General features: G+C 34.9%; 1 protein-coding gene across 2 annotated transcripts in view; it reads left to right on the top strand.

Moving 5' to 3' along the window:
* ERCC6L2 (ERCC excision repair 6 like 2) overlaps nucleotides 1-19,200 on the top strand; it is a 132,862-nt gene that overhangs the window by 43,375 nt on the left and 70,287 nt on the right. For both annotated transcript variants that reach the window (XM_050761827.1, XM_050761828.1), the window contains exons 7-11: nucleotides 535-675; nucleotides 1,667-1,780; nucleotides 2,650-2,769; nucleotides 7,454-7,525; nucleotides 8,146-8,291. In XM_050761827.1, coding sequence (XP_050617784.1) covers nucleotides 535-675; nucleotides 1,667-1,780; nucleotides 2,650-2,769; nucleotides 7,454-7,525; nucleotides 8,146-8,291 — 593 coding nt within the window. The remainder of the gene's footprint in view (nucleotides 1-534; nucleotides 676-1,666; nucleotides 1,781-2,649; nucleotides 2,770-7,453; nucleotides 7,526-8,145; nucleotides 8,292-19,200) is intronic.

Here is a 19,200-nt window from a genome sequence, read left to right as displayed (position 1 = left end):
TTAAAGTAATTCTATGAGGTTTATTTGAAAATGAAATTATACTTTATATTATCCAGGGTGGGGTGGAGAGCAAAGAATATAAGAGAAATCATCATAATGATGTAGAGGGAAAAAGTTAGTTTATAGCAATTTTCACTTTTTTTTTTTTTTTTTTTTTTGAGACAGTCTTGCTGTGTCGCCCAGGCTGGAGTGCGGTGGCGTGATCTCAGCTCACTGCAACCTCTGCCTCCTGGGTTCAAGCGATTCTCCTGCCTCAGCCTCCCAAGTAGCTGGGATTATAGGCGTGTGGCACCACGCCCAGCTAATTTTTGTACTTTTAGTAGAGATGGGGTTTCACTATGTTGGCCAGGATGGTCTCTATCTCTTGACCTTATGATCCACCCTCCTCAGCTTCCCAAAGTGTTGGGATTGCAGGCGTGAGCCTCTGCACTGGCCAGTTTTCACTGTTATAATCTGTGAAATAGATGTAGATTATGATTTTTATTATTGCTATAAACAAAATACTAATAACCACCTTGTATTTTATCTTGGCAGATGGTGTATTGTTCTTTGACAGATTTCCAGAAAGCTGTCTATCAAACAGTGTTAGAAACAGAGGATGTGACTTTGATACTTCAATCTTCTGAGCCTTGTACCTGTAGGAGTGGCCGAAAAAGGAGAAATTGTTGTTATAAGGCAAGCATTTCAATATATCTTTATAATCATGCTTTTGATTACATAGTACTCTGTTCTAGTGTAAAAGAAAGTAGCAGATAATAAAATACCTTTTCCTCAGATAGTTCTTTAAAGCTGTATCTTAAAAAAATAGTTTTCAAAAATATTTTACAATATCAAATAGCAATCACATATAAAATACAATATTCAAATATATTTTCAAAAAGTAAATTTCAGAAAGTAAGCTTAATTTTGATATCCTCCATTTTAGCTTTTTTTGGGAAGTATCCTTTCGTTTTGAAATTGCATTTCATTTTTGAGAAGTTTCTCATCCACTAATAGTAAACGAACATACTATTATATAGCAGGCTTAAAATACTATTCTGATGTTAGATGTGGTGTCAATTTAATAGAAACTGTATATCAAAGAAAGTGTTTTTTTTTTTAAGAAACAAAATTTATTTGTACTTTTTTTAACCTTCTGTCTATATTTCCTGCTCATGTTTCACCTCTGTTTTATTAAATTGTCTGTCACATATCTGTGTACAAAGAGGAACCCTAAGTGAATATTTATCTAGTTTGATATTTATTTGGTCTCGTTTAATATTTTGCTGTTTTCAACTACTTCCCTTTTTTGTAACAGCCCAGTTTCCTAGGAGCGTTGGAGCGTAAACGAGACGGGGTCCACATAGCACTGCCACTGCACTGTAGATTTCATTACCAGGCACCTCCTAATGGCAGCATTTCCATCACTGTGTGTCATGAGGATACTTTCTGTAATAAGGATGTTCTCCCTTTACGAAAAATATCATTGTATTATGATTTACCAAAAGTATGAGTCCACATTAGTGATTTGTGGATATTTTGTGCAGTAGTTGACCATCATTTTCTTGAAATTCATTGTGCCGAAGTAACCAGATAATAAATATTGTTGTATGTGATATATGTTATGATGTAAGCAGGTGCATAGCTATGTTGGTCCTTTTTATTTTCTATATTTTTCTGGTTACAGACCAATTCTCATGGTGAAACAGTGAAAACCTTGTATCTCAGTTACCTTACAGTCCTTCAGAAGGTAGCTAACCATGTCGCGCTACTGCAAGCTGCTAGTACTTCCAAACAACAGGTTTGGTTGGCATTTTACATTTCTTTGTGATGCTGTTGTTGTAAATATTTCATAAAGTTTTAAAATAGTTATTAAATAATGTTTTTGTGGATGAAATTTAGGAGGAAACTCATTTGCTCATTTTTAAGTGTCGATATCAAGGAGTATGTGCACTTAAGTTTTTAATCAAAGTGAACAAATTTAAGCTTAATTTAAAATAAGAACTATTTTTTATGCCTTTAATAACGTTCGTGTCTTTATTTTTAAAAACATTCTTTAGTATAATTACTAAATAACATATTTGATGAGTTAGTTCTATTCCTCTAATAATGTCTGTAATGGTATTTAATCTACTGGGTAAAATGAGGATTTATAGTAATTTGTATATTAAATATTAGGGCTGTTTACTAAACTGGCAAAAGTTGGTAATTTCAAAGTTTAGGTTTAAACTCAATCATTTACTGTGGTTGTTTCCTTTTATTCTAGAGCACACAAATGAAAAGATGTTTTTGTAATGATTTTATATTTTTTTCTATGTTATAGTTGATGCCATTTAAATGTAATTTTGAAATCTCATAAGAATTTGATATTGTTCTTTGATAGTACTCTTCACTCTTTTTGGGAGTATTTAGCACCTTGTTTTGGAAATCTTAAAAAATCTTTGAAAAGTAATGATCAAGTTAATAACCACAACATTAAGAATTTAACGCCATGTGTGCTTAACATATTACTTTAAGAGTTTTTGAATTCTTAGTCTGACTTAGGGAAGCAAAAATCTTCAAAGTAGTATATTCTTTCTAAGAAGAATTTTTTTTCATAAATTATTTCAATTCATACAGGTTTGAATGTGTTAAGTGGAAATATCTTTTCTTCTGCCTTTTCCCTTCAAGGAAACACTTATCAAAAGGATATGTGATCAGGTATTTTCCAGATTCCCAGATTTTGTGCAGAAAAGCAAAGATGCAGCCTTTGAAACACTTTCTGACCCTAAATACAGTGGAAAAATGAAGGTAAGTGCTCTTCTTTCAGGTTGCATACAGACATGGTACGCAAAATATTTACTCAGTGGTATGACAGAGACACCAACTAATCGAAACAGGTGCTCAGTCATTCAAGAAGAGATAGTGGCTATCGACAAGTGGTGCAGTTATATCAGCATTTACTAGGTAACTGTGAACCCCGAATGCAGATACGTGTACTCGGTAGGTCCTTTGTAGTAGTTGCTTCAAATATACTTCAGATTTTCCTTATTGATATATTGGACTTATGCCGTCTTAAAATGCGTGTGCTGTTATCACGTATATAATAGCTTGTCTTCAAATGTTTAAGGAAATAACCTGCCAGAAATATAAAACCTAATGCAAAACGGGGGTGAGGACAGGCATTAGTTTGGAATTAGAGAAAGGAATTTCTCGAAGAGTTCAAGATGGGCAAGGTCTGTATGTCTAGAATTTTCCGCATGTTGTTTTTATTTGCAGACCTAGATTGTAAAGTTGCAAATAGTCATTTGTCATACACAGTAAAATTGACCTGTAGCTGTGCTGCTCTTGGTAATGTGTTACTGAGGGAGGGATGGGAGAAGTAAGGCTAAGTTCTCCAACCTTGACCCAGGCCTTGGGCATTGCCTGTGGCAGCCGCATGAAATGCTGACAGCTTCCTGCTTCCTTGCAACAACAGAGTTAGTTTGTTTAACCCCTTAATAACCATCAATAATCTTTATTTGTAGATTCACAGATTTTTACAGAACAAAACTCAACTTTGTTATAATTTTTAAAAGGTAAATTCTTTCTTTTGACATAAAAGGAATAGAAAGGAAGTAATTCAAAGTAGTTTTTGTTTTTTTTAATTGTAAAAATACTTTTAGCAATTAATCGAGATAAGTTCATCATGGTTTAGTTTGCTTGGGACCTCTAAAATCAATGAAATTAAATAGAAGGTAGGAATATACATATGTACATAAAGACTGTTGCATTAAAAACTTTTAAAAAAATGAATGTTTTTTTTAATGAGGATATCATGTGATTTATTATCACAACAAATAATTCAAATCTAATGATATTTCCTAAGGTAGCAAGTCAATTTTTGTCATCCATCTCTTTGACTTTAATTATTTTTAAATTAAAATATATAAAAAGTCCGGTTTAGAACTGAGCACTTACTGTCCCACAGTTTAAGCCAATAGGATATTTCCAGAAATTATGGCCTCCTCTGAAAACTGCATTAGCCATTATTGCTACTCATTTAAATTTTATTCCCTGTGACTCTCCACTAAAAAATTACCAGTCTGGAAATTAAAGTTTTATAACTCTGCATTTTATATTTTTTATATATTCATTAAATATATACTTGTAAAATACACTTTTAAAGTTAATCTCCCTAGGAATAATAGTGTCTGATTAAGATAATGATTAGATTTAATTTTATTTTAATTTTTAGGAGGGAAAAGGCAAGCATAAATTGTTGCTGGAGACTTGGTAGTATTTTTACATGTGAATGATGCGGGTAATTTACTTGCTTTGTGAGAGAGCATCCACCAAACAGATGGATAGTAATAAGCTAGGGATATATTTTTAGTACTGTGTTAAATCATTTGACTAACAGCATCATCTGCTCATATATTGATTTGGTAATGTAAAACTTACAGGCTGATCATAGAATCATTCCCTATTGGTTTAAGAACTCCAAGATTTGAGTTGCATGTACTTTTTGATTTCAGGTGATAGAAGATCTTTGTTTGGCTTGGCTTGTCATAGGTCAGCCTGCAGGTGCAAGGACTCTGAACAGAATGCCTGCTATAATCTTCATAGCCTCAAAGCTACACTCATGACCCCAGCTGTTTCTCTTGAGTGTCAGAGTTTTGACCTCAGCTATCATTCCAGGGGTTAGCCACAAGTTGCAGTCATTCACCTGATGAAAATCTTCACTTTTCTTTCTCTTGAGAAATGCTGCAGAGCCACTTACTGTGGAGGGTGGGAATAAAGACTAGGAATGCAGCTTGGTGCTGCTGAAGTCACACAAGGGTCATGTTCATCTTTCTAGGCCTGACTGACCAAGTTGAGGAAAGTTAAGATCCAAGATTCTTTGCTGTTAACACCCACAAATATATGATTCCTTTATAGGTGGATTGTCTTGTTCTGTGGAGGACAGCTGAGTGATAAAACATTGGGTTTATATTGTTAAGACTCCAACATCTATTGATTACATTGTCATTGTGGAAATTTCTGGGATCTTAATTTATAGTCGTTCATTTAGTTAGTCTCTTTAAACTAGCCTAATTAAGACCTCAAGTCTAAAAACATTTACTTTTCCTCTGACTTGTTTTTACTTTAAAATATTTGAAAACACTTAAAGTTGCAATAGTTATGATACCACCCCAAACAATAAGAATGGATTTCTATACAATATATCCTTGATTTAAAATGTTAATATCTTAAGGAGAATGAAAAACCACAGACTGGGAGAAAATATTTAGCAGAACAATAAAGGAGTGGTTTACAAATATACAAATAACTCTTAAAGCTCAGCAATAGGAAAGCAAACAATCCAGTTTAAAAATGAACAAAGGATCTGAACAGGTACTTCCCCAGAGAAGATAACAGAGATGGCAAATAAGCATATGAAAAGAGGCTCAACAACGTATGTCATTAAAGAATTGCACATTAAAACAGCAATGAGATACCACTAGATACCTAATAGAACGGCCAAAATCCAGAACGTTGTCACGCCCAAATGCTGGTGAGGATGTGGAGTAACAAGAGCTCCCATCTGCTGCTGGTGGGAATGGAAAAACGATACAGTCACTTTGGAAGACAGTTCAGTGGTTTCTCACAAAGCTCTTAACTAAAAAATTTTACCTTAAATACTCTTACCATACAATCCAGCAGTTATGCCCCTTGGTGTTTACCCAAATGAGTTCAACTGAATTCATTGAGTTTTAATGAGTTAAAAACTTATATCCAGACAAGAACCTCACATGAGTTTATTCATAATTGTCAAAGCTTGGAAGCAACTAAGATGTCCTTCAGCAGGTCAATGGATTTAAAAAGCTGTGACAGCCATACTGTGGAGTACTATTTAGCAATAAAAAAATGAGCCATCAAGCTACCAAAAGACATGGAAGAACCTTAAATGCGTATTGCTGAGTGAAAGAAACCAGTCTGATAGGCTACATACTGTATAGTTCCAACTATATAGTACTATGAAAAGGCAAAATTATGGAGACAGTAAAAAGATCAGTGGTTGCCATGGGTTCTGGGGGAGGAAAGGATGAGTAGGTGAAGCACAGGGAATTTTTAGGGCCATGAAACAATTCTGTACGATACTGTAATGGCAGATACATCTCAGTATATATTTGTCAAAACCCATAGAACTATGTAACCCAATGAATAAACCCTAATGTAAATGTAGACTTTAGCTAATAATAATGTATCAATATTCACTCATCAGTTGTTGCAAATATACCACACCAATACTAATAATACTTGATGTTGTATTTTCTAATATTATTAATACAGATATTAATAAGAGAAGGTGTGGAGGAGGTTGGGAGTAGGGAAAGAGGAGCTTTGTGCATTTTCTGCTCAGTTCTGTAAAGCAGAAAAAATATTATCTACCAATTTAAAAAGTTAATATTATGTGAAACTCAAATTACATCATATAGAATCAGTTGTTTTATTAAAAAATAAACTAAATGCAAATAAAACTTCATATGTTCTCCAAATATTAAAGTAATGTTTACCTGATCTATAACATTTTTATTTACCATTTGATTGGTTATCTGAGTAGATGTTTTTTTTAACTCCATAGCTTTTTTTGAGGGTCTGGGGGGAGGTAGAGGTCAAAGTTAGCACAATAGCTTCTCTTGATTAATTATATTGAGTATTTTTTTTTAATTTAAAAGCTTAAATGTTTATCATTAAATAAATTGTTTTAGTGTTTGTTTCATCTTTCAGAAAAATTTTCGACTTTGTATAGAAAATTTCCTTTTCCCCTCTGTGGATTGCTTTTGCACATTGTTCTGGAGTTGTCATTGCCAGATGTGGAAATAAAAATAACAGTGTGACTGTTATATACAAGGCTTTGGACTGTTTGCTTCCTCCTTAAAAGCACTGTGTGTGGGGGCAGATTACTGGCATTTTGAGGTCAAAATCAAATCTGGAAGTCAGAGCTTACTGTAAATAGAGAAACAAAGGGGAGAAAATGAGAAGAGGTGTATATCTGACTGATTATTCTAAGAAAATAAATATCAAGACTTTTAGAACCTAGATGTAATTGAACACATTTCATTACATCCATCTAGGGACAATTTAAATACTTCCTAAAAGGAATGCTGCTCTATAATTTAGTTTCTTAACATATTGTAGGTATAAAGAAAGTGTATTTTGGAAATTAAATTAATCCATTTAAATGCATCCCATAATCTAAAATGCTTCCTTTTTATTAAAACCAGATGAGATGAAATAAAAGTCTTTGGGAACTTTACCTCCTTATTGACAATATGATGATGAATAACATTTGATGTAATAGCTAATACTTTATTTCTCTAACTTGGAAAAAATGAAAGGAATTAGAAAAGATGATTGAGGTTAGTATTATATGAAAATAATTTTAAAGAAATGCTCAAGTGATGTTTGTATGTATAAAGTGTACTTTTAGTTGGAACTGGTTCACTGATTTTCTGTGGTTCGTTTTCAGGTCCTTCAGCAGCTTTTAAATCATTGCAGGAAAAACAGAGATAAAGTTCTTCTCTTTTCTTTTTCCACCAAAGTGAGTTTCATCTAAAGTATATCCTTGATTGGCCAGCCCTAACTTTTGAGGCATAAAGAATAAAGCACGTGCCTACATGACACCTTATAGCCACATTTTCTCTTATCTACACAGTAGGAAATAGTGAGGCAAGCAACTTGAAGTTTTTAAACAGACACTAAAATTTCAATTGTTTTAGGGTTGCCAAATATCAAACTCAAAGATAGATTTTTATTTTCTGTTGATGTTCTTAATAATTACAATGTTCTTTAAGACATTTCAGATATTTTAGAACTTAGAAAATAGCACACATATATTTACGTAAATGATTTGACCAGTAATATTGTTTGTTTCTTAAACATGAAAAGATTCACATGTACCCTAGAACTTAAAGTATAAAAAAAAAAAAAAAAGAAAAGATTGATTTTTAAAACAAGTTCTGAATGTTAAAGCCGTAATGTTGCCAGATAACGGGAATAAATATATGGGTCAGAAGTGAGAAAAATATTTATTGCTCTTGGAATTGTAAGAAAGAAATTATGAACACCAATAATTAATACTTAACAAGTCTCAACTTTGTAATGGTCTGAAACTTACTTAACCAAGATTCATGTTTGCCCATCTTCATACCTGTCGTTTAGTTGCTTGATGTGCTACAGCAGTACTGTATGGCGTCTGGGCTTGATTACCGACGACTTGATGGAAGTACAAAATCAGAGGAAAGACTCAAGATTGTAAAAGAGTTCAACAGTACACAAGATGTTAACATTTGCCTTGTCTCTACAATGTAAGAAAATTAAATTCAATAACTTGATTTTTATCCAATTACTTTTGAGATTTAGGGTAATTTTTAAAACTATTACTAGATTAATTTTTAATGGCTATGCTTATTTAGCAGCAGCAAAAATACTATTATGACTGAAATTTCAATATCTTAAGTTTTAGCTAAGCTTTTCTCTCATTTCCTTTATCAACATTGAATTCCCCTGAGAAGTGTGGGTTTATAAAGGTAAAAATTTAAAAATTGATATTTCCTCCTATGAATTTTCTATGGTAATGTTTTGACCCAAGTCTCCTGGTGAGAATAATCAGACTTCTTATTAACTGGATAACTGAGACTCACTGTAGCAGCAGTTTTCCCACCATGTCAGGGAGCCCTTGAGAGCCCGCTGGGGCTAGGGGCTCGCGTTTCCCTCCCCTGCCTCTACCTCATCTCAACTGGAGCAGCTCTGCAGTTAGAGATTTTATGAAAGGTAAATTGGTTCTAACCCCTAGGTATGAATATCCCTTTAAGATCTTTTAGAGACTGTACACACTTCTGAAAAGATTTAAATCAACATAAACACCTAAGTAAGATTAATCCCATTTTAGGAAGGAACAGATCAATAACTTTTGACATCCTGTGTAATAAGAATTTTATAGATTCACTGCCACTGTCTTTCAGAATTTCAATGGACTTTAAAAATAAACATGTAAAATGCGCAAAGTAAAAATTAAATCAAAATAGAAATTAACTTGAAGAATAAAATATGTTTATGAATGAGCTAACATTGTTGAGCACTTTAATTCTTCTTGAATTCCCACCACTAAGGCAAATGGGGAAAAGCTTTGGATTCCCATTTTCCTGTAAATGAATGCAAGAGGTAATTTTTTGCACGCGTCCTTACATACAGAGCACAAATGACATAGATTACTGTGTTCAATTAAATTTCGTAAAACACATACGCATTCTAACTTTAAAGTGTTTCTAATTGATAGATGCACTAAACAACGGTTCCAATAATAGACTGTATAATGACAAGCAGTCGTCTCTCATCCCTCTTCTGCTTACTTCCAGCTCATTTGCTGAGATCCTCCATAAAGCTTCTAATTATCCCTTCACCTCTGTCAGAAATTGCTATTTAACCTATCCATTGAATTTTTTATTGTAATCATACTTTAAAAAACGTCTTTTTGGATGGCATTTTTGTTCTATCTATTAACTCCTGTACTTGGGGAGCTGATCCTTCTATTTGTTGTTTCCTCTGGCTCTTGCTTATGGGTAATGGCTTCTTCATGTTTGGTCACTTTTTTCTTTTGAGCTTATCTTCAGTGGGATTTTTTCTTCTGGAAATCCTTTGGAGACCGGTTGTAGGAGTTTTCCACTTGTGTGGTTTTGCTTTGGCTTCTGCTGGGCATCCTGACAAGACAAGGGAAAAAGTTTTGGATTCCTATTTTTCTGTGACAATTTGAATAATTTATTGCATAAGTCATTACATAAGGAACCTTGCATAATATAACAAATACATTCTTCAGCTGTGTTTTGCAAAAGACACATAAGCTCAGTTTTTGTTCTGTTTCTATCATTTCGCAAGGGTTTATATTTAATATCTGTTGTAACAGAAGTGTTTTCACATTAGCTTAGCCATTATCTTGCCAGAGTACAAAGTCTTCATTATGTTTTAGTTTATCAACTTTATATAACTTGGAACTTCTCTTAAGCAAGAGTATTAGGCTACTTTCACTGCTCTGTCCCCCTTTTTTCTCACAGTGTTTGCTATTTTAAAATTATTATTTGTCTATAAACTACTTTTGTAACTTTCAATCTTTGCACTTCTGCATTAGATCCATTGAATTTCCTCTTAGATCTTTTTTTCTGGATTCTGTGTCTTCTTTCTTGGTTTGCTGCCATATTTTACTGGAAAATGATTCAAGTTTTGATGTTCGGCTTGTTAACTTTCTACATGCCTTCTAAGTGTTTGTAATGTGTGGTATTAGCACTAGCACACACCCACCCACCCTTCTACTTTTGTCACCTGTACGTATTATCTGTTAACTGTTTTAACTTTTCCATCGTCAAGGGTATTAATGTTTTCAGTAAGTCCTGTACCAGTAAACAGTTATTGTCCATAGGTTGGCTCTAAAATGTGGAGGCAAAAAACAGTGTTTACATTACTATGTTTTAATAAACTAAGCGTCTTTGATGCAGGGGCAAGTAGTGCTGTAAGATAACTTATCTGAATGTTCATGACCTGTTGGTCAATTCAAGATTAGTCTTAACATCAACCTCATATGACTTCTCTTTCCTAAGACTTCATCCATGTTTTATGTTTGCACTGTTCAGTTCACTTCAAATTTCAATCATGACTTTTTCAGTCTTTCCCCCCCGCCCAGTCTGTTTTTGCCCTTTGTAATAATCCTCAATGTTACTAATTCTCATTCACACATTCTCTTCTGTCGAGTCCTCTGTATCCTGAACCTGCCTCCTGAAACCTTTATTCCTTGGTTTCAGTCTGTCCCAGTTGTTTTCTAGGCCTGATAAAGAACTGTCATGTTGAAGCTTTCTTTCACTGCTCTTCTGCATTGGATCTTTTTCCTGGGTTCCATGCTGTTTTTATTCTTGACTTGCCCCTTTGTTTTCCTAGGAAATACCCTCCGGTAACTTTTTATGCCAGAATATAGAGGAATTAAATTTTATGCATCTGCAAATGTAGAAAATGTATTTTATTGCTCTGTCACTTGATACTTTGTTGGACTATATAATTCTGAATCAAAAATCATTTCCTCTTAGATCTTCGAAGGGCTTGCAGCGTTGTTTTCTGATAGATGGTATGGCTAAATGGATGTGCAGTGCCAATCTGATTTTCATTCCTTTTTGGGAACTCATAAGAGTTTTTCTTCACCTACGGTATTCTAAAATTTCATGGTGATATTTGAGTCTTAGTGTGGATCTTCGTTCATTTTTTATGCCGGGTACGGTAGGCTTGTATTCTGAAGGCTTATGTTTTTTTTTTTTTCCAACTCTGGAAAATGCTATTTTATATTGCTTTAACAATAACTTTTTTCCTTCCTTTTTCTCTGCTCCCTTCCTCTTGCATGCCAGGTTGTCAGACTTTCAAGCTTTCAAACTATATTGGTTCTTTCAATCTCTGAACTTTTCTATCAGATTTTGTCTTTTTGCTCTGTGTTCTGAGAAATGTCAGTTTTTGATCTTATTTTGTTTGAAATGATCACTTTTTTTTTTAAAACGGAATCTCGCTCTGTGGCCCAGGCTGTAGCGCGGTGGTGCGATCTCGGCTCACTGCAACCTCCGCCTCCTAGATTTCAAGCAATTCTCCTGCCCCAGCTTCTCGAGCAGCTGGGACTACAGGCCCGTGCCACCACACCCAGCTAATTTTTGTGTTTTTAATAGAGACAGGATTTCACCATATTGTCCAGGCTGGTCTTGAACTCCTGACCTTGAGATCTACCTGCCTCGCCCTCCCAAAGTACTGAGATTACAGGTGTGAGCCACCAAGCCCAGCCATCACATTTTTAATCTAAAGTTTTTCTTGCTTTCTGACCTCTTTTGTTTTTGGAGTTACCTTTTGTTTAAAACATCAATGTGTTAAATTCTAGCTTTTTGTAGTCATTTGATTCAGTCTATTTAAAGAATGATCATCTGGCATTTTTCCTGGGGTTTGTTTTTTTGGTTTTGGAGAATCAATGGATTTATTAATAAGTTTGAAGAAGATTAGAGGTTTTAAGATATGAAGCCGCCCTATCCATAAACATGGTATCTCTTTATATTTATTTAGGTTTTCTTAGAAGCATTGTTCAAATGGATACTTCGTTTGACCTTTTATAATACTTAATAATAAAACTTATTTCGTCAAAGACATGTTTGTAGAACATTAAGATGTAGTTAAGGTGTATTTTCTGATACACTTACTTGAAACAAGAAGGGCATGTGGCAGACCTAAGGAATAAACAGCCTGCATACTCATTAGGTGACTCAAATACCAGTCCTCAGTTTGAAAAGAGCAATATTCAATTTTTTTTTTGCCTAACAAGTAACGTTTTGCTGTTAACCGTGTAAGAACAGAGTGACAAGTTTTAAAGCTGAGGCTTGTGAGTTGTGTTATCATCAAACGGAGAAAAGAGTCTGGGGCTTTTTTCTTCTTTAACGGGAGCTTTGCTTCTTCAGCAAGGACTGAAGTTACAGCTTCAGAATATCTTGGAAGATTGCTGCCTCAACTAGTAGAGATCTTACCTGTGGCTCCTATGTGGCATCTGAGATGGCATCATACATGGTTATGCCTGACCTTGCCATCAAGAAGGTAGCTGGAATAGTTGATTATATTTATTTGACATATAAACCTTTAACTTCTTTTCTGCTTTTTTGGTGTCTACATTCCACCCAATCCCCTAACTTACCCATTTTTTTTAATCCTTTCTGATACTTTCTCCCTATCCCACCTCAGTCTTTTCTTAGAGTTCAGGTCTCTGTGACGTCTTCATGGTGTGTCTAATAAGCCATTTTCCAAAGGAGAGAATTCAGTTTCTACTGAGCACTGAACTTCAAATCAGGACATTTGGGTTTGAATCGAGACACTTGCTACTTAGGAGACCTTGAACAAATTAATTTTTCTGGTTGTCAATTTCCTCGCCTGAAAAATCAAGATATTTTGCTTATAGAAGTCTTTAGAACAGGCCAGGTGCGGTGGCTCACACCTGTAATCCCAGCACTTTGGGAAGCCAAAATGGGTGGATCACCTGAGGTCAGGAGTTCAAGACCTGCCTGGCCAACATGGTGAAACCCTGTCTCTACTAAAAATACAAAATTAGCCAGGTGTAGTGGCTCGTGCCTGTAGTCCCAGCTACTCAGGAGGCTGAGACAGGAGAATCATTTGAACCCAGGACGTGGAGGCCACAGTAAGCTGAGATGGCGCCACTGCACTCCAGCCTGGGCAAGACAGAGCAAGACTCCATCTCCAACAAAAAAAGAAGTCTTGAGAACAAAAGAACTAGCAGATATGAAAATACCTTGCATCGTTCCTGATATATAGTAGATGCTCAATAAAGGTTAATTTATTTGCATTTTTGATAGAAATTGTAGGAGAAAAGATTATCATCATTTTTCTTTCCCTGGATGATTAGCATCCAGTGTAAAGCATTATCTAAGTGTGAGTTGTTTGTGATACAGTGTGGGCAGCTAATGAGGGAAAATGACGATGTGAAGCCTCACAGAAAAGCCTGAAAGACAGCTGGGCTTAGGAGAACACTTGAGGAAGAGAAAGAAAATCGTTGTGTTCTTGGATTTTGGTTTTGCCTTCTCTCTGTAAAAATGTAAAAATTTATCATTGTTGTCTTACAGAGTATTAAATATAGGATATGTAGATCAGATAGTTTAAAACACAGAAAGATCACAATTGTTGTTATTTAAAATTATATCGGCAGCTGGAATCTTCAACTCAGTATATACACATTATATACATTCAGTTTTGCCAGAAGTTTCCTTTAGAAATTTTATCCCAAGAGAAATGAGTAGTATGCTGATAGAAAAATGAATCTAGCAAAACCAGTATGTAATTTTTATACTAATAATAAAAACTGCCAAAAAATATATCTTTAGTGACTTATCTTCACGGTTACCTTAACCACAGGTCAAGTTACATGAAGACAAAACTTTTGGCTTCCATTGAAGTGTCAGAAAGACTCTGTAGCATGAATACTAGGCACACCTTCATTCTTGGTTTTGACTTTCAGAATCATACACTAGTCGACTACAAACAGGTTTCTAAGCAAACCGTATCATTTGAACTACAATGCTTTCTTCATACTTTTTAACTTATAAAGATTAAGCTAAGGTTTTGGGGTACTGTACTGCAAAAGTAAAATTTTCCAGATGATATTAAGTGCCTCTAGGTAGTCTAACACCAGAAATCATGAGCTTTGAGAGGATCTGGAGAAACATCATTTTCTGTCTCTCGTAACATTATTCCAAAACACTGTCAACTCTCCCAGAAAAATGAGGACATTTCTTTTGTTATGCACCCCAAGAGAAAGAGATTCTAAACCACTCTTTTCAAATAAATAATGAGAATCATATTATATGCCGGTTATTAAAATCTGCCTTTACTGCTTTATTTTGTCTCAGTCTCACACCTTTTTGTTCAACTATTGATATCGTCATGGACCCTTAATGTGCAGCAAGAAAAAGATAAGAATTTCTGCCTTTGAAGAGCAGTGTCGGGCGGCGCATGCTCTACAGAGTCAGGTGTGAAGACCGTAGGCATTTAAGAAACAGTGGAGTCAGGTGTGAAGACCGTAGGCATTTAAGAAACAGATACCGGAGTCAGGTGTGAAGACCATAGGCATTTAAGAAACAGATCGTGGAGTCAGGTGTGAAGACCGTAGGCATTTAAGAAACAGATACCGGAGTCAGGTGTGAAGACCGTAGGCATTTAAGAAACATACCGGAGTCAGGTGTGAAGACCGTAGGCATTTAAGAAACCGATACCGGAGTCAGGTGTGAAGATCGTAGGCATTTAAGAAACCGATAGATCAGAAAGTCCCATGGAAGGATGGTGATATTTTAACTGTTCTTTGGAGATATTTTATTAAAAAGAAAAGGAAAAGCAGGTTTTGGCAAAGGGCATTTTAGGCAGAGAGAATAGCATAGGTACCAAAATGACTAGAGAACTTATGTGGTTAGTGCTTAGCATTTGTGAAGGCAATAGCTTGGGTGTATGACTCCATAGGAGAACTCATGGGTTCTCCTATTTAACGAAGCTCAGTTTAACAAAGAGAGTGTTAAGTATCCACTCTGTGACAGGTCTCTCAAAGTTTATAACTCAAAAAGTAGAGGGGTGCAGGAGTTGTTGTTCAGAAACATGTAAAAGGATAGTTCAATACAGTATGGCGAATGCAGGGTAGGAGGAGGCACACAGGAGAGAGATTTAGTTCAGGCTTTGTTAGTGACACTTGAAGGACAAGGAGAAGGTAGCCAGGTAAATAAGAGAGCAGAGAAAATTGTATGAAGGTAACCTGAAGTGTTCTGGTCATTTGTGGGATAGGTATCAAGAATGACTGGTGTGATACCAGCTGCAGAGATGGTAGGCCTGGTCACTGAGGCCTATTGGTCTCTGATGAATAGGAATTAATGGGTTTTAAACTACAAACAGCTTTCTAAGCAAACCCTGTAATTTGAACTACAATGCTTTCATACTTATTAACTTGTAAGGATTAAGTTAAGGATTTGGGGGACTATACTGCAAAAGTAAAGTTTTCCAGTTGAGTGATACACTTAGTTCTGTATATTCTGTGCTTAAAATAATTTTTATGTAATGTGAGAATGGGCATGGATGTAAGGTCTGAAGTAAGGGAGGACAATTAGAAGGCCAATGAAGTAATACATGCAAGTGCAATCTAATAGCTCTAAAAAGGGCAGTGGTGACAACAGTGGAGAAGGGACTCAAGAGAAAAACATTTCTGAGCTAAATGTGACAGGACTTGATACTGGTTAGCTTTTAGTGGGAAAGGGAAGTAATGATGGAGAAGAAAACGTCTGTAGTGATACTTAGCATGGCTTTGGCTTTGATGAGTGAGTATATGGGTGGTATCACCAGCCCAAAGAGAAAATATATGGAGAAAAAGAACTCTGGGCCCAGGGAAGTATTAGATGTAGCTCATTATAAAATGAGCATTGATGTTATTTCATCTTGTTCTCTTCCTTTTGGAGAGAGAACGTGTGGCATCCTGTTGCAGTGTAACTCTTGGCTCTCTGTATTCACTATGACAAGCCTGAAGTATATGCAGTAGCACCCTGACTGCCTGCATTGTGATCAACATGTGGTGTGGAAATAATCTGTACTTAAGAATCCATTCTGTGTTAAGGCTATCTGGATGTTATTGTTAGCCATATTTTTAAATTAAACTTTTTATTCTGAGATATATCTAGATTCACAAGTAGTTTTAAGAAAAAATACAGTGGCTCCAGAGGCGCAATCGGTTAGCGCGTGGTACTTATAAGAAAAATTACAGAGGGATCCCAGGCCCTCTTTACCCAGTTCCCCCAATGTAATATCTTGTAAAACTGTAGTACATTATCACAACCAGGATACTGACATTGATACAGTGAAGAGCATAACATTTCCATCACAAGAATCCCTCATGCTGTCCTTTTATAGCCACATCTACTTTCCTCTCTCCCCTTTCTCCCTGAGCTCTAGAAATCACTAATCTGTTCTCCATTTCTATAATTTAGAATAACATAAGAACGTTACGTAAAGGGAGTCATAAAGTATGTAACCTTTTGGGGTTGGCTTTTTTCACTCAGCATACTTCCCTGTAAATTCATCCAGTTGTTGTATGTATCAATGGTTCTTTTCTTTTTATTGCTCTTAGTATTCATGATGTGGATACCAGTTTGCTTAAACATTCACCTGTTGAAGGGCATCTGGGTAGTTTCCAGTTTTCAGCTATTACAGATAAAGCTATTAACATTTGTGTACAGATTTTTGTTTGAACGTTAGTTTTCGTTCCTCTCGGATAAATGCTAAATAGTGCAACTGCTGCATTATGTGGTAGTTGCATATTTTGTTTTATAAGAAATTGCTAAACTGTTTCCAAAGTGGCTGTATGGTTTTACATTCCCAGCGGCAGTGTGTGGTGATCAAGTTCCTCTCCTTTTTCACTAACGTTTACTATCACTATTTTTTTAATTTTAGCCATTCTGATGGACATGTAGAGACATGTTATTGTGGTTTGGATTTGCATTTACCTAATATCTAATGATATTAAACATCTCTTCATGTGCTTATTGTATAAAGCTGGTGTTAATGCTTCTGTAAATGGTAAAATTCTTCAGTGGAATCATCTGGGCCTGGAGGGGTTATTTTTTTTCCCTAAGAGTTTTTTAAAATACATACTCAATTTCTTTAATGGTTATAGGACTATTCAGGTTGTCTGTTTCATTTAGTTGAGTTCAGTGGTTTGTAGTTTTTGAGGAATTGTTTTTTTTCTAGCTTGTTGAATTTATGACCATAAAATTTTTTATAGCATTCATTTATCCTTTTAATAGCAGTAGGATCTGTAGTGATACCCCTTACTTCGTTCCTACTATTGGTAATTTGTGTATTTTCTTTTATCTTTGTCATTGCTAGTTTAGCAACAAATCAGCTTTTTTTCATTGATTTTTCTCTATTATTTTTCTGTGTTCAACTTTATTGATTGTGCTTTTTTATTATTTGCTTTCCTCTGCTTGCTTTTTTTTTGCTGCTTTTTCTGATTTCTTAGAGGGAGGACTTCAGATGATTGGTTTGAGACCTTTAGCTTTTTTCTAATATAAGCATTTAGTGTTATAAATTTTCCTAAGCCCTGCTTAGCTGCTTCCTACATATTTTCAAATGTTGTGTTTTCATTTGTGTTACATTATTATTTATTTCTCCTTGTATTTTTTTTCACAATTTTTTGGGATTTCAGATTTTGTTTGACTCATGAGCTGTTTAGATGTATGTTGTTCAATTTCTAAGTGTTTGGAATTTTTTTTTTTGTCGTCCTCCTGAAATGTGTTGCTAGTTTGATTCCATTACTGTTAGAGAACATACTCAGTATAATACCGTTATACTCAGTATATAGCCGTGTAATTGCAGTTCTTTTAAGTTTGTTAAGGTTTGTTTTATGGCCCAGGATTTGGTCTATCTTGGTGAATGTTCTATAGGAACCAGGAAAAAAAAGTGTGTGTATTGTGCTGTTCTAGGTGGAGTTTTCTGTATCTGTCACTTAGATCCTGTTCGTGGGCCATTTTGTTCTCTCATATTCTTGCCAATTTTCTCTCTAGGAGTTCTATCAGTTGAATAATCCTCAACATCCCACATTTGTGCATTTGTCTGTTTCTCTTTTCAGCTTGATTAATTTGACTTCGTGTATTTTTCAGCTCTGCTGTTTTGGTGCTGTTTGGTATTTTGGCAGATTGATCTTTTTGTCCTCATGCATTGTCCCTGTTTTCACTAGTAACTTTCTTTGCTCTGACATATACTTGGACTAATATTAATATAGCCAGTTTTGCTTTTTTCTTTAATAATTGCCTGGTTTATCTTTTATCATCCTTTCACTCTCAACCTAGCTATGTCATCATATTTATTTTTTTTTTTTTTTTTTTTTTGTGGCGAGCATATTGTTTTTTCAATCTACCTTGCCAATCTTATGATTTTAAATGGTATATTTAGGCCATTATATTGAGGGTAATTATTTATATTTTTTATTTAACTTTTATCTTTTTATCTCCTATTTCTAGTTCCACTGTTTCTCTTATTTAGACATTTTCTTAGGATTCTGTATTTGTTTATGTATTTGTTTTGTCTGTGTTTTTTAGTATATTGCTTTGTGTAGCTTCCTGGTAGTTGCTCTGGGTATTACATTGTACATAGTAACTTCTCACAGTCTACTGATAAACAGGTTTACTAGTTTGAATGACATATAGAAATTTTACTTACATTTAAGCTTCTTTTCCTACTCCACTTTTAAGATATAATTGTCTTAGATATTTCCTCTACATACGTTAAGCAGCATATCAGATTGTGTTGCAGTTTTCCTTTAACCATGAAAGTGATTTATGAAACTCATGAGAAATAAAATAGTATTTATAGTCACCCCTATTTTAACCTATTCTGATCTTCCTCTTTCCTTTCTGTAGTTCCAAGCCGCCTTCTGCTATCTTTTTTTCTCTTCCTTATGAACTTTCTAGCCACCAGTCTTTTAGGTTAAGTCTGCTGGTAACAGGTGCTCTTAGTTTTCCTTAGTCTGAGAATGTCATATCTCCCTTCCCATTCTGAAGGATATTTTCACTGAGTATAGAATTCTGGGTTGACAGTTCCTTTCTTTCAGCACTTGAAAGATATGCCACTTTCTTCTGATCTCCATGGTTTCTGATGTTTCTCTCTGTTGTTCACATT

Source organism: Macaca thibetana, chromosome 15 (genome assembly GCF_024542745.1).
Source record: "Macaca thibetana thibetana isolate TM-01 chromosome 15, ASM2454274v1, whole genome shotgun sequence".
Taxonomy (NCBI): Eukaryota; Metazoa; Chordata; class Mammalia; order Primates; family Cercopithecidae; genus Macaca; species Macaca thibetana.
The sequence above is the reverse complement of the archived record's forward strand: the minus strand, read 5'-3'. Positions and strand labels throughout refer to the sequence as shown.